The following is a 14,092-nucleotide window of genomic DNA, read 5'->3' on the forward strand; positions in this document are numbered from 1 at the left end:
AAAATATGTGTGTGTACGTATACATATATATAATTTAAACATTATATAATGTATCACAAGATAAATATAACTTTTCTGTCAGATGAATGCCATTCAGCTGAAAATCTTTGTTGACATCAGTCAACGGTACAACCATTTTATAAAAAGCAGGGGACAGCAGTTGGTGTGCAAAATGTAAATGTAGGGCTGACTGTAGGGAGCAGGCAGATGAGCTTATTTCTGGGGCTTCAAGTAACCTTGGCTGTCGCAGAATCATGGGACCTGAAGTGTAAAAGGACAAACCACAATAAACTTCATAATAGCAGGAAAGTATTTTCATTGCTTGAAAAAAAAAAATAAAATTCAAACTTTGTCATCACATTAAAAACATTACATGAGAAGTAATAAACATATTTACACTTCTGTTTTGATTATAAATATACATTATATACAAAATAATGTTATAAAACGTAGAAAGTTCAGTGCTTCTGATTTTTTTTAAATTACTGAAATACTAGTCTTTAAAATAAACTACAAACAGACAAACTAAAACCCATATTATTGATTTCTGAAGGTCATCTTCAAAATGGTCCTATGTGGTCAGAGCAGAAGGTCAGTAGTGGACATTACGAAGGGGTCTTGTCTGCACAGTTCAAGGCAGTAGATGGGCTAGTCCGACAACAGGATTTACAAGGGCAGGAATATTGCTGTCTGAGAGAGAGCACAGTCCAGGTTTCTTGGAAGAGATCTTGTTTCCTCCCTCCTCATTCTGCCCCACCTCACAGTCTCATCTCATCAGTTATTGCAGCACTTTCCACTGGGGTGGCCGGTGTTGTTGCTGTATGTATATAAGAAAAGAGCTTCTGCACGCCTCTGGTTTCCAGGGGCAGGCTTCCCCTTTTCCGTGTATCAGTGGGTGCGTATGAGTGAAACAGGATGAGCCTAGAACTTTCTAACTCTAACCTCCTCCTGTCTTGGCAGAGGGCATGTCAGTGGGTGCTTCACTGTTGGGCATCTGGAACCAAGATGAAGGACAGGAGTTGGGGCTTCACAACCAGCTGGAGCAATGTGGGGGGGTGGTGTGTGTCACACTGCTGCTTCTCCTTCAGAATGTAACAGCTGCAATTTTGAGACTATTCACTGTAGAAGGTGGCACCTAATTCAGAAACATGACATAAACCCCCGAATTTGTGTCAAAATAAGGCAGGGGGGAAGAGAATGAGGAAGGAGAAGAAAAAAGTAACGTCTATTCACAATCACTGGTAGTGCAAAGGGCATGAAAACAGCTGAGACAGCTCAGCACATAAAGAGGTTCTAGGAGCTGATTGATTTTAAACGCATTTCTAAGGCTTTAAATAGAGCTGGGATCACGCCTCATCCTTATTGATGGGAAAGAGGCAGTACACATTCCTTATCACAACTTTTCCTTCTCAAATGTTTAAATCCACAAAAATCCTGTCCCATATTGTGGCTTGGGTCAATCAGTTCTCCAAAGCATCACCCAATGAGATGACAGGTAAATTTGGTATTCCTCTTTCCTTCCTCCTCTCGCCCCTTACAGTCTCCAGTACACGCAGCAGGAGAGAGGAGACGCAAATAGATGTGTAGCAGGAAGTATCCACCACCCCTACCCAATACTGTTTAGGTAACTGCAAAAGAGCAGTCAAGTCTCTGTTTGGGCTTGTTAGGTTCTCTTGACACATTTTAGGCACTTTTAAACCCAGAAAAAAATGGAGACCTCGTTTATACTGTATCCATTATCTGCATAGCAATGTGTCTTCACACCTTCCGTGGCAACATCTGTGATAGTTAAGTGCCTCCTCATCTACCGGCACCTCCCATAACCAGAGTTCTGGAAAGCCAGGGGTCTGTCCATGAGGAGCTGGCCTCAGTATCTTTTGAAAACAAATTAAAACAACAACACTTCAACCCCCTCTCTCTTCCCTCTGCCTCCCCTCTTCTATAGCCAATGAGATTCCTGGTATCAAACTTCAAACAAGGGCAGTAAGAACAAAAAGGTGTATTGCATCTTTCAGTAAATTCACAGTCTGTCCAGTTCACCCAGTTCCATCCTCCGCCTGAGAGCAGCAAGTTGCATGTAATTAAAAACAGTCCAATCCAGTTCTGAATTGTAAACAATGCAGCAGGAACGTCCATCTACTGGCATTACCAAATCTGAGGTGCAAATGGGCTGATCTTCAGTCTTATACCTGTCAGGATATAAAATAATACCAGGAATGAGAAGGAAGGACAGTGTACAGAATACTGCAGCACTAACAAATTGTAATTCAGGTATGTAATTTAAACCAAAGCAATTTAAGCCAGACATTACTGCAGTTTAACTATCACGCTCAGTGTTTTTACTGGGTCCAGAGACAAAGGATCACCAGCAAAAAGAGTCATCTGTATGATGAGCAGCCCCCTCTGCCTGGACTGAGGGGAAGAATGCTTGCAAGTCTGGGTGCTTAACATTAGGTCTCTGTAAAAAGCATATGGTATAGGTAAATAGCTTGTGTCAGAAGCATTAAGCTTCAATGATGCAGTGAGATGTTTCAACAGCTGTCATTCTGAAAATAAAAATGCTTCTGGAGATGACCGATGTAAGTGTGGGAGTCTAGCTTTGATCAGAGAGATCTTCAAAGGAAGACACAGCATTTAGGTCAGTTAATGGGAATGAAGCATCTAGCTGTCATTTGTATATTTGAAAATCCTTTCGCTTAGTCTTAAACTTTTAATATTATTGGTTGGCTTGTGTTCCAGCTTGCCTTCAAGAGGAAATCTGACATCCACCCTGGCAAGGGAGACAGAACCCTGCAGATCTGAATTCACAGATTGCTGCTATATGCCACAGCAAGCTTCTCTTTCCTGGAGGCTGAAACAAGTCCCAGAGATGGCTACCCTGAAGAAGGTGGGTATGGGCTAATATCAAACTGCCTTTAACTTCCATTCCGCTCCAAAGGGTCAGTAATTCTTCAGGAACTGGTTGGTTCCTCAACAGCTGCTTTTTAAAGCCTTCAAAGTTCAGTGCTAGGCCCTTCCTCTTTCACATATCTGTCTGCTGACTTTTCAGTGTCACATCAAAATCTAGATGTGTTTACCAATAATAGCATTAACTTCTGTTAGAGAAGATATAGCTGGAACTTAAACACCAAGAGGCTGGAAAATACCTTACTACAGACTTCGTAAATACTGTTATGCCTATGCACTAACACATTCAGCTACCTTCTATCTTCTGCTGGAAATGTATAGCTTTGCCTCTTTCCACAGAACACAGATTATCCATTGTGGTCATGGGAAAAAACTGTGGCTTTACATCAATGGGTCTATGAACGATTATTATTTCAATTTTTGCTGACTGCCTATTTAAGGGAAAATAAACCTACAATGTGCTGAATTTTTATGGGCTGATGTTCTGTGCTTTCACCCCCTGCTGACTCATCTAAGCTCAAAATCTTTGGCTTAATAACATCAGAGCTTCTAATGGCTTTATCTTCCATGCTCTATGGTCTGTGTGGCCACAGAAGAGGGGAGTGAATGCTGGGAAGCATTGGGATCCCTGGAAATAGAGTAACCTTCTCAGATGCAATTCTAAAGGACAATCTACCTCTTTACTTTGTGAATTTATGCCTGTCCGCCTGTGTACTTACCTCTGTGGCTATGATGCACTCATTCCTTTCTTCTGTTATCACAAAGACGGACTGGTACATTGAATCCCTTGGAGAGCATATCGCTGATATCCTACATTCTGGCTTTTCACTAAAGCAGGGCAGAGAGAGAAGAACATTAGTTGACTACTAACAAGCCTGACTCAAAATCTACCATGAATATGGAGGGATGGAATGCGATAGCCGTGAAGGTGTGGGAGGGAAGTGCAGAGGATGAAGTTTCACACATACTATATGATGGCAGGACATTCCGCTAGAGAAGTGGAAGTAAGGAATAGCTACTGTCCTCCTATGCTTCTGCCACGTCCAACCTAATAGCGTCCTCCTTGGATCCCTCAGTGTAGCAGCCACAAGCAGATCCCAGATAAGACTTACAGCACATGTACCAGCCCAGGCAGTACCTGCCCTTTTCTTTTTTTGAAAAATATTTTGCCTTCTTAACAAGTGAAATACTTGTTATTTTAATTCCTATGTGCCTTAACTGTTGGTCCTCCAAGATCTGTTGAGGAAGGAAAGACACTTCTTTCTTTCACCACAGACCTAGTCTCTCCCATTCCCCTTCACCGTACCCATACTACCAGCACCCTGCACGAACACTCAGTTTAATTGACTTAGCTAAGGATACTACTTGGCTGTGACACAAATACTGCAGTGTGAAGATTCCTGGCTTTGCTCTGGCTTGTTTTGCATATTATCTGCTTGAGGCTTCTTTCTTGCCCTGTATTTTCTCATCTGCTTTTAGACAGGTATGAAGATGAGGGGTCTTAAGAAAGACTAAAAAGGAAGACCGCATTCTCACCTGTGTAGTCGGAGGGGAGACTTTTCTCCTAAACACTTTTCACTTTTGTAGTATTTATCCTCCTGCGTCCCTCTGCTTGTCAGGTCTTTTACCAGATTGTAGTCCAGTTTATGATTCTTGGGTTTGTAGTTTGATTTCTCCAGCCCACAGTCTACCTCAAGGTCTTTATTTTTGTTGGTGTTTTTGAGCTGGGAAGCTGGAATGAGATTGTCCTTCTGGAAGTCAGAAAGGTTGTTCATTGTCTCCAAGTCCTGCTCTGGGTGCATCCTCATCTGCCTGATGACCATTGCTATCATGCAGAATAGTATGAGCAAAGCCACCAGCCCCACCCCCATGGATATAGCAATCCAGGGGACTGGTTTAGGCGGAAGCGTAACGGGCACTGAATAAACTGGCAATTCACAACGGTTGCCCATGAAGCCAGAAGGACAGTAGCAGACAAAGTTGGCACTGTAAAGTCCGCTGTAGCATGTGCCTCCATTCTCACATGGCCCAGAAGCACATTCATCTCGGGTTTTGATGTCACAGTTCCTGCCACTGTAGCCTGGCAAGCATGTGCAGGTATAATCATTGATCAGGTCGTGACAAGTTCCCCCATTGGAACATGGGTTTCTGGCACAATCATTGATGTTTATCTCACATTTCTGACCAGAGAAACCAGCCCGACAACGACACACACGAATCTGACCAAGGTAAAAGCAATTACCGTCTGAGGAAAAAGAAGGAAAATAAAAAGAAAAATATTAGTCTGCAGTGCGCTTCACTCAGAAACCTAAACCTCTCCCCGGCTAGCATTTTACACTATCTCAAGAAGAGGGAGGTTATTTTACAAAACAACTGCACGTCTAAAAGTTCCTTCTAGTTTACCTAGTTGTACCTCCATGCCTTAAAATTATGCCCCTTCTAAGAGTGTAATAAAGTTAATTTCATTTACTTAATTTTGGCATCTTCCCCATCACACGACAAACCTTGTACATTGTTCTGTTGCATAGAAAATGCTGGTGAAAGCCCCCCCTCTCCCCAAGCAAGAGACTAAAATCAGGGTAGACGTAGGATACAGTGGGGGAGAGGGACTAATGTATTAGAGGAAGAGTAGAGGTCAGATTGGATTTCTATCACTTCTGCACTGAAAAGCACAAACAAGTCAGAGACACGAGATATTTTTTTATAAAAAGACTCACCGTTTGCACACGGGTTGCTTGTGCACCTGTCTACTTTTTTTTCACAGTTTGACCCTGTGAAACCGAAAGGGCAAACACAAGTGTAGCTGGCCCCCTGTTCTTTTTCCAAGCACGTGCCGCCGTTAAAGCATGGAGAATCTATACACGTCAAAGCGCTGTGCTCGCAGTGAGTGCCATAGTAGCCAGGAGGGCACAGGCAGTGATAAGCATTCTCCATATCCTGCAAAACACAACATTAGGCCACCGTTACTTGATGGCACCAAACGATAGCTGCTGGCTTGTTGGCAGCAAGCACTGCTCGCTCCCTTCTCATCCACGCTCCGATGTGGCAAAGCAGCATCGGGAGAGTAAAGAACTGTGGGCTGGACTGAGAGGGATAGCTGTGAGTCAGCCAGACTGGGCGCATAGGAGTCATCATGCAGCTACACAAGCAGAGCAGATGCAGACATGGGGAGCCTACAGGCAGCCAGAGAAAAACATTACTGTCTAATGGGGTCCCCGAGGTCGTTCCAGAGCAGACTGGCATGTGTCAACCTACAAAGCTGTGATCAGGCCATTTATCCTCAACCTGAGAGCCCTTTTTTTCTTCACAAGGGCTTACGTTTCTTTGCCACGGATAAGTCCCACCACTTAGATCACAAGTAAACTGTTTCTTCTTTCCAAGTACTCTGCGTCCAAGGCCTTGGAGGAAGGGAGCTAGGGTCTTGCACCATTACTTTAATCTAAACATGCATCAGGATTACATTTGATATCTAACATCGATCAGTCTTTATCAACAGGTAGAATCAATCATTGAGTGCATCCGAAAACACACTGAAACACTAGACTGCAGGAAACTGAAAATGCAGAACACTGCTTCACAGAAAGTGTTTCAGCTGATTGCCCACATGTTGTCTGACACTAGACTCCCATAGCAGAAAGCAGAAGTTTTCTTTACCTGCTATTAAAATACAGGCTTGGTGCATGCTTCTGTACAGACTTTGGTTTGAGAAGCTTATTCTTTACAGATCTGCTCCCTCACCAGCCTTGGCTCTTGCCAGGCTCTTATAATGGCTGCCACAGAAACCTAAGGATCAGTTGACTAGTTCTAATCTAGATGATACATCTCCTCCTGTAACAGACTTCCTCCCCTGACACCTCTCGGGAAGGGTTCAGTATGATAGTTGTGAGCGTCAGTAATGAACCTGTGTACTATCAAATTCCCATTATGTTGTCACAGAACCATTTCTGAAAAGGTATACCAGGGCTTGCTTCACACAAAGCCTTTACATTTAAAATGCCCTTACCGTGCAACTGCCGCCATTCCTGCAGGGGTTGCTGTCACACTCGCTGATCTCATGTTCGCAGTCAACGCCAGTAAAGCCAGGTTTGCACGAACACGTGTAGCTGCCCTGGCCAGTGTTCATGCAAGTCGCTCCGTTTTTGCATGGTCTGTGGTGAGTGCAGTAGTTCAGATCTGCAAAGATACCACAAGTTAAAGAAAACCTCTTTGAGAGCTGCAAAGAGACGTTCATACAAAACCCATCTTTTAGTCAACAAAAAGACAGAATTTTCAATGAAGCGTTTCATTTTGCTGTCACTAGGAATACTGGAGATGATTATCCAGGTTATTAACTGTAATAATCTGATGTTTCAGGTTACCATCGGTTTTAGGTATTTTCTCCATATCCATAGCTGTAATAGGTGATCTCTGAATTTTGAAAGACCTGGTAAAAATTTAGCTTTCTTAGTGCTTTGGTGTACTCTTCCTTTTTTGTGTGCTTAAACCCGTTAGCTGCAATGGGATTTAGATGCCAAGTTGGAGAACGTACTTCAGAAGCATGCGTTCTCTGAAAGACACATCACAGCGCTATAGATGCTTTGTGCACAACACGTCATGTACTAAAATGGTGAGCCCCATCTTTAAAAGGTGTGCTCCGAGGCATGTTCGGGGAGGCAGGGAGGAAACACGTTTTGGCTTAGACATTTGAACGGATACTAGAAATCTTTTATAGTTCATTTACCATGCTCTCTTGTTCTGAATGTTAGTAGTTTAAACTATCTAAATGCTCTGCCAAGCCTGATGGTCCTGGGTTTTTTTTCCTTTAAATTTGAGATAGAGGTTAAGCACACAAATTCACAGGACGTAAGTAGAAAATCTTTATTATCTCTACAAATACCATAGAATAATCAGAATACAACTGGTTAATAGGTGAACACAAACAGAAAAAAACCTGCAACTTTGCTTTTCCTGCGCAATTCCAACTTTGCCATCTTAATCTTGTAACTGCCTTGAAAACACTTTGCTTGCTTTGAGCACTTAATGATCTCAGTGCCAGCAGTGCATATATGGCCTTGAGGACATGACTGCTCAGCTGGCTACGGTTCAGTGATTCAATGGGTTGAATAGGTGGAAGTGGTCTGGTGTACCTTAAAATGGAACCTGTACTTTTCATTCTTGCTTACATGATTTTTCTCTCATGCTCCAGACTTATCACATGAGTTAACTTCCTTGTATGCAAAATAAGGAAGGCCTAAATTATGGTGTTTACCTCTGTGGAAATGGTTTAGTAAATTGTTATAGTTGTACAGGGAATAAGTTAAACTTGGCTTGAGTGGGCAGAAAACTTCTCTGTTCAACACTCAGCCAGGTTGTTGTTCTGGTGGGGTTTTTTCCCCCCAAGAGAAAAACTGCAGCTACCAAAAAGGTTTGCTTGTTTTCACACAAAATTACTACAAATACAAGATTTGGTATCTAAGACAGCAGCAGTACAAACTGATGCCTATGAACATGTACCTTGCAGAAATTTAATTCTAGATCCAGTGGGTCAAATTCCTTAGTCCAGTACTGAGGACTAGCCAGTCCCAACCACAAGCACAACCTTCAGGACTAACCTTGATCACAGAAGAGGCCACCCCACCCTTCATCACATATGCACTGCCATTGTGTTTTACAAGTCCCGTGGCGGCAGCCTATATGGGGAATGCATTCATCGCAGTAGCGTCCTTGCCAACCAGGACGACAGCTAAAAGAAAAGTCAAATTAAAACATTAATGACATGGAAAAGAGCTTAAGTTTCTATTACAAGGTGACGTTTTAACTGAAGTTCAGATTGCAATTGCCATCTACTCACATGCACTCTCCAGGCTTGTTGCAATATCCATTCTGTTCGGTACATCCAGACAGGCAGATGGCTGTAAAGAGAACATAAAAAAGCAGAAATGTTTAGGTAAATACACATGGCACTACAGAACACACTTTTAAAAGGGCATATGTCAGCTTTTAAAAAAGTACTTTGAAAAAAGAGTTTTGCACGTTCAAAGCTTGCTTTCTTTTAAACATTCTTGGGACAGGGAGTTCTGGAGCAGGAGGAAGTGAACAAGGAGAGCCAACATTTGACCAGTCGTCCTTTAGTGTTTCTGTTTATACAACAAATGCAAACTCTTGCAGCTCTTGCTAGAAAAGGTGCAAGAGGAAGCAACATTGGCCTGTGCTAATGAAAGGCTGAAAAAATCCAACGGGACCCCAAGCCCAGAGTGAAGGATTCCCGCTACTGCGCCGCAACACCTGCCTCCCTCCTCTGGCAGCAGGAGCAGTGGAGGCGTTCGGGTGGGTGAGCTGCTTGTGCTTTAACTTGGCATAGACAGCGCTGACTGAGGACGTTGGCCAGACCCCTTCCTCTGCTAGCTGGCTCTCTGCTGCTAACGCTCGCAGAAGGGAAGCACAGCGTCAGTAGCTGCAGCCAAAGGGGGCAAAGTCCTCAGCATGCAACTTTATCTCTCCAGAGCAGGGAGCAGAAAGGTCGGCAGGAAAACATGGCCCCAGGTGTCTGCCATGCACAGCGTCTTGTTATGGCGCTGTCACAACGCCTTGTTGTGGCATTGTTTTAAGGAGCGATGGCAAAGGCGGATACAACCAGGCTCGGGCCAGCTGATGGAACTGGACAAGGGATGAGCATTTGGGTCCTGTGTCCCTTCATCCAACTCCCCAGGGGGGTTGTGTTTCCTCAAAGGCCTCTCGGGCGCCGTCCCTACCCCACGCTAGAGCTAACGCCAGTTAGCACAGATGTGGGCTGCAGGGAGCCAAAGCGGGTGATTCTCCCTACCGCGCTGGGGCATCTGTCAGCCTGGCAGGCATGCCTGGTGCCCATGGCAGCCCCAGTTCGGCCCCGGGGACCCAGGGGGGCCACCGTCGCTTGCCAGCGGGCCACTTACGCTCGGTGCAGTACTCGCCGGTCCAGCCGGGCAGGCAGGCCAGGCTGCCGTCCGCCTCGCAGACATAGTGCCCGAAGCGGTCGTCGCGGCGCTTGCAGAGGCGGGAGCAGCTTTCGCCATAGTAGTTCTCGCTGCAGACCACCCGGTAGGAGTAGCGTAGCTGGGTCTGGGGGCTGCTCTGCACATCCTGCGACCAGTCCTCGCCCACTGACAGCGACCGCTGGATCGACATCTGGCTGATGAGCCAGTCCTCGGAGGGCGGCCGGGAGCCTGCGGGAGAGCAGCCCCGCGTCAGCGGCCAGCGGGCGCTGCCCCACACGCCCCCCGACCCAAAACCCGCCCCCAAACCCGGCAGTACGGACACACACACGTACAGGGTGCGTCTGCGGGGGGTGCAAGGGCGCGCGCAGAGGTGGCCAGTGGGGCGGGGGTGCTGGCCTGGGCCGAGGGGGGCTCAGCTGAGGGGCCTTTGAAAGCGAGGGCTGCCGTGAAATATCCTTTTCCTCTCTGCTCAGAAAAACATCCCAAAGCCATTATTCCTTTCCAAAGGGCGGAATTCGAGCAAGGTGTAAAATACAGGAAAAGGCGGCCGGGCTCGCTGGCAGCCTCCCGGCGTTCTCACCGCAGCCCGCCTCGCTTTCCCACGCCAAAAATAACCCGGAGGAAACGCAATTGTGTTGGGAGATTGGGCCGGGGCAGAATCAAAGCGGCCCCTGATGGATATCGTTGGGGGCCCGGCTGCCGGCGCTGGCAGAAGGCGGCCCCGCAGCTGTGGGGTAAACAGCCGAGCCCGCCCCGCCGCGGCTGGGGGGGGAGGGGTGAAGGGGGGGGGGGGTGTCCCGTCGCGAGGGCGCCCCCTGCCGGCGCGCGCGGTCACCTTCCGGCAGGTAGTTAGCGGGCGCGTGCCAGGCCTGGATGATCAGCGAGAAGGTCCCCTGCGGAGCGGGGAGAAACCAGCGTCAGCCCGGCACCCCCCGGTACCCCCCCGGCCCGCTCCGCGCTTCCCTCGCTCCCTCCCGCAAGCTGCCGGTCCCACCACCCCCGCCCTCGCTTTTATTTCTCTTAATAACATTTAGTGTCCCGACTGCTTCTGGGCTGGATGCGCTGTTTCATCGCGCTTCCCCCTCCCTTTTTAGCTTTTTTCCTCCCCCTTTTTTTGCCTTTTTCTTTCTTTGCCTTTTTTCTTTTTTCCTCATTTTTTGCCTTCCCCCCCTTTTTTTGCCTTTATCCCCCTCATTACCTTCCCTCCCTTCTTTTCCTTCTCCCCCTTTACAGCCTTCCCCCCTCTTTTTTTGCCTCCCCCCCCCCCCCCCCCCCCCCCCCCATTTAAAGGAAGTTCTGCCCGTAAGTCTGAAGGCGCAGGCAGTTTGTTTACCCTGGGGCTGGAGCGCGCTGCCGCCCGCCTGCCCCGCCGCCCTCCCGCCCCTCCGCCGCCAGCGGCTTTAAAGCGGAATCTCACCGGCCACGTGAAGTTAAAGGGCAACTTAATGGGGCTGTCAAATCTCTCCGTATCCTTGATGCTGAAGGTGTTTATTCCTAGAACCGGGGTGATGATGCTGCCGAAAGTGCAGGAGCCCGGGGAGACTACTGCCTGAAAATGCTTCAAGCACACGCGAAAGAAGGTCCTGCAGTGGGGGGAGCAGGGCTTCCCGCTGGCCAGGGACCCGTGGCTGTTCACGAATTCGTGCAGCTCCAGCTGGAAGACGCCAGAGCCGGACACCCTCTGCACAAAGGGGAGACACACAAAACAGCCCAATCACACCTTACCCCGGCTTTGCCATGCAAACTTGCTGCCATCACCCACTTTACATTTCGCGAACCCTTTTTTTTTTTTTTTTTTTTTTGCCATGTGCCATTACCTGCTGCAAAATCATTAACAGAAACGTCAAGCCAAAGGTGCGCCAGGCTGTCATCCTTGTGTTATTCAAGCTTCCAGTTCTTAGTGCGTTTAGTTTTCCTCCTGTATTCCTCAAATGGTCCAAGCGAGCGCTTCTCGTGCGAGGGCGAAAGACAGGCGTCGCGGTGGCTCCCCTGGAGCAACCTGCTCTTCCAAATACTCCCCGGGCACCAGCAGAAATCGGAAGGTAAAATCCAGGTGGCGATCCGTCCCCCTTCTGGGAATTAATCCTGCAGCCGGCCGCCGACCTCCGATCGCTGCCGTCGCCTTTATAAACTCCGGAGCCGGGTGGGCTCGGCGAGGGGCGCGAAGGGCGGGGGGGGGGGGGGTGTGTGCTTGTGCGGGACCGCTCCTCCTTTCGCCGGGGCTGGCGGCGCGCAGTCAATGGGAAACTTGCTCCGCTCCGAGCTGTTTATATAGTTGCCTCGCATCCTCACCAGCTCATTATGTAAACTGTCACTCAGCCTCCCGGGCGAGCCCTCCCCTTTTCCATCTTTCCTTTCTGGAAAAAAAGAACCAAATGTTGCGGAGAGCCCTCATATCCCGAATTAATACCCTGCCGCTGCCGCCGCTGCCGCGCTGCCCGCCGAGGAGCCGAGCTGATTACCAGCAAGCCCAGCATCTGTTGAGATATTTACTGGGAGAGTTCCCTCGAAAATCAGACGCCCCCTCCGCAGAGCAGCTTTCCGCGGCGGCTGAACAATAGAAGATGAAATGTGTCAAAAACACGCTTGTTAGTGCGTTCGCTCGCCCCTCGCCCCCCGGGGTGGCCGTGCGGCTCTCCGGGGCCCGCGGCAGAACCTGCCCTGCCCGCCGGGGGCTGGCCCTGGCCCTGGCCCTGGCCCGAAAGCAAAAGTAAAACGGCGCTGGCCCGACGGGCGGGCACACGGGACGGCCCCGCCGCCGCTCCGGGGCACAGCGCCCTGCCCGGGGAGGGGGGTGGGGGGGTGGGGGGCAGGCCCCGCCGTTATCCCTAATCGTGCTCCGGGACACGCCGGAGGAGGGGGGGGGGGGGCAGGTGATGTATGGCTGGCAGGGGGGACGGGCATCCGCGGGAGCACGGTCGCCCTTCTGAAGCCGGTGGCAAACGAGCGCGGAAGCGAGGTGGCCGGGGACGGAGCCCGGCTTTCCTGCTGCTGCCCTGGCCCCCAGAAACAGGGGCAAGGGGCGGGGGGGGGGTGGGGGGTGGGGGGGCGCTGGCAGGCAAGCAGGGCCCGCGGGCCGTGTCAAGCTGCTTGGCAGTGGCCGGTGCCGGGCTGCGGTCTGGCGTGTGCCAGCAAAGCCTTTGGCCTGATTGCAGCGGGCGCTCATTGTTGGGTCGCGTGTCCCTCATTAAAGCCAAGCACAGAGGCGGCCTTTCATGTGGCTTTTTATTTCAGCTTGTTAAATGGATGGGAGGCCGGAGGGGGGGGGGGGGGGGGGGGGAGATAAACCCTCAGCTGTATGATAATGAGGTCTTGCCACCTTTATGCCAGCGCCCGGCTCGCAGGGCTGCGGACTTTGCCGCGTGGATCACCTGGGGAGCAGCGCTGCGGCCCCCGGAGCTCTCCCGGAGGGTCCCCTCTGGCAGCGTGGGTTCCCCAGTCCGAGCTCTCTCGGGGAGGGGGCCATAAAGAGGGAAAGTGGGGGACCTGGCTCGTCGGGGGGCGAGGTGGCGTGGGGAGGGGCGCACCCCAGCTAAACCTCTCCGGCCGTCCCGCTTCCCCCGCGCGTTCCCAACAATCCGGCCGCTTTTCCGGGAAGCCAGCTCGGGTCCGGGATGCGCCCAGGGCCACCTGCGGCCAAACGCCCGGGCTGGGGCCGGGGGGGGCACGGCACGGCTCCCACCGAGCGGCGGCGGAGCTTGGCGCGGGGGGAGAGCCACGGGTACAGCCGCCGCCCGTGAGCGGTGCCACCGCACCGACACGTGTGGGTTGCGGACAGGTCCGAAGAGGGGGCCAGGCCCGGAATCGGGGTCGCGGCCAAAAGGGGATTAAAACTCCTCCTGGTGCCCGCTGCGCCAGGGAGAGCCGGCGTGTGTGTGTGTGCGTGTGGCACAAGCGCTGGCAGCGTCGGGGCCCGCACCCAGGGCTGCGTGTCCGTGCGTGTGCGTGGGCACGGGCGGGAGCCGTGTCCGTGATGGAGATGCAGCGCAGGGCAGAGGAGCTCTTTTGTCTCGGCCTCGTAAACAAGTGGGAAGGAGGAATGTGTCGCCGCTGATGAACTCGGAATTTTGCAGCGATCCGCCCGGCCAGATCCCGGCTTTACCAGCAGCAGCGTCAACTGTCAAAATCAAATCTGATGCTAATAGCTTCGGTACTAAATAAAATGAGAGGCCAGATAACATCAGTGCTTGATAAATGGTAATGAGTGTCTAACCTAGGGGAACAGAAGGGCT

The 14,092-nt window shown here is 50.0% G+C and overlaps 1 protein-coding gene across 1 annotated transcript; it reads right to left on the bottom strand.

The window, feature by feature from the left end:
- Window positions 1-299: 299 nt before the first annotated feature.
- DLL4 (delta like canonical Notch ligand 4) lies at window positions 300-12,586 on the bottom strand. Its single transcript, XM_055818087.1, has 11 exons — window positions 11,678-12,586; window positions 11,278-11,541; window positions 10,696-10,753; window positions 9,819-10,088; window positions 8,738-8,798; window positions 8,499-8,629; window positions 6,911-7,080; window positions 5,625-5,844; window positions 4,444-5,152; window positions 3,627-3,735; window positions 300-2,189 (listed from the first exon to the last, which is right to left on the bottom strand). The coding sequence occupies exons 1-11, from the start codon at window positions 11,729-11,731 to the stop codon at window positions 2,184-2,186; spliced, it is 2,052 nt and encodes a 683-aa protein (XP_055674062.1). The 5' UTR covers window positions 11,732-12,586; the 3' UTR covers window positions 300-2,183.
- Between the last annotated feature and the right edge of the window lie 1,506 nt (window positions 12,587-14,092).

Source organism: Falco peregrinus, chromosome 1 (assembly GCF_023634155.1).
Source record: "Falco peregrinus isolate bFalPer1 chromosome 1, bFalPer1.pri, whole genome shotgun sequence".
NCBI lineage: Eukaryota > Metazoa > Chordata > Aves > Falconiformes > Falconidae > Falco > Falco peregrinus.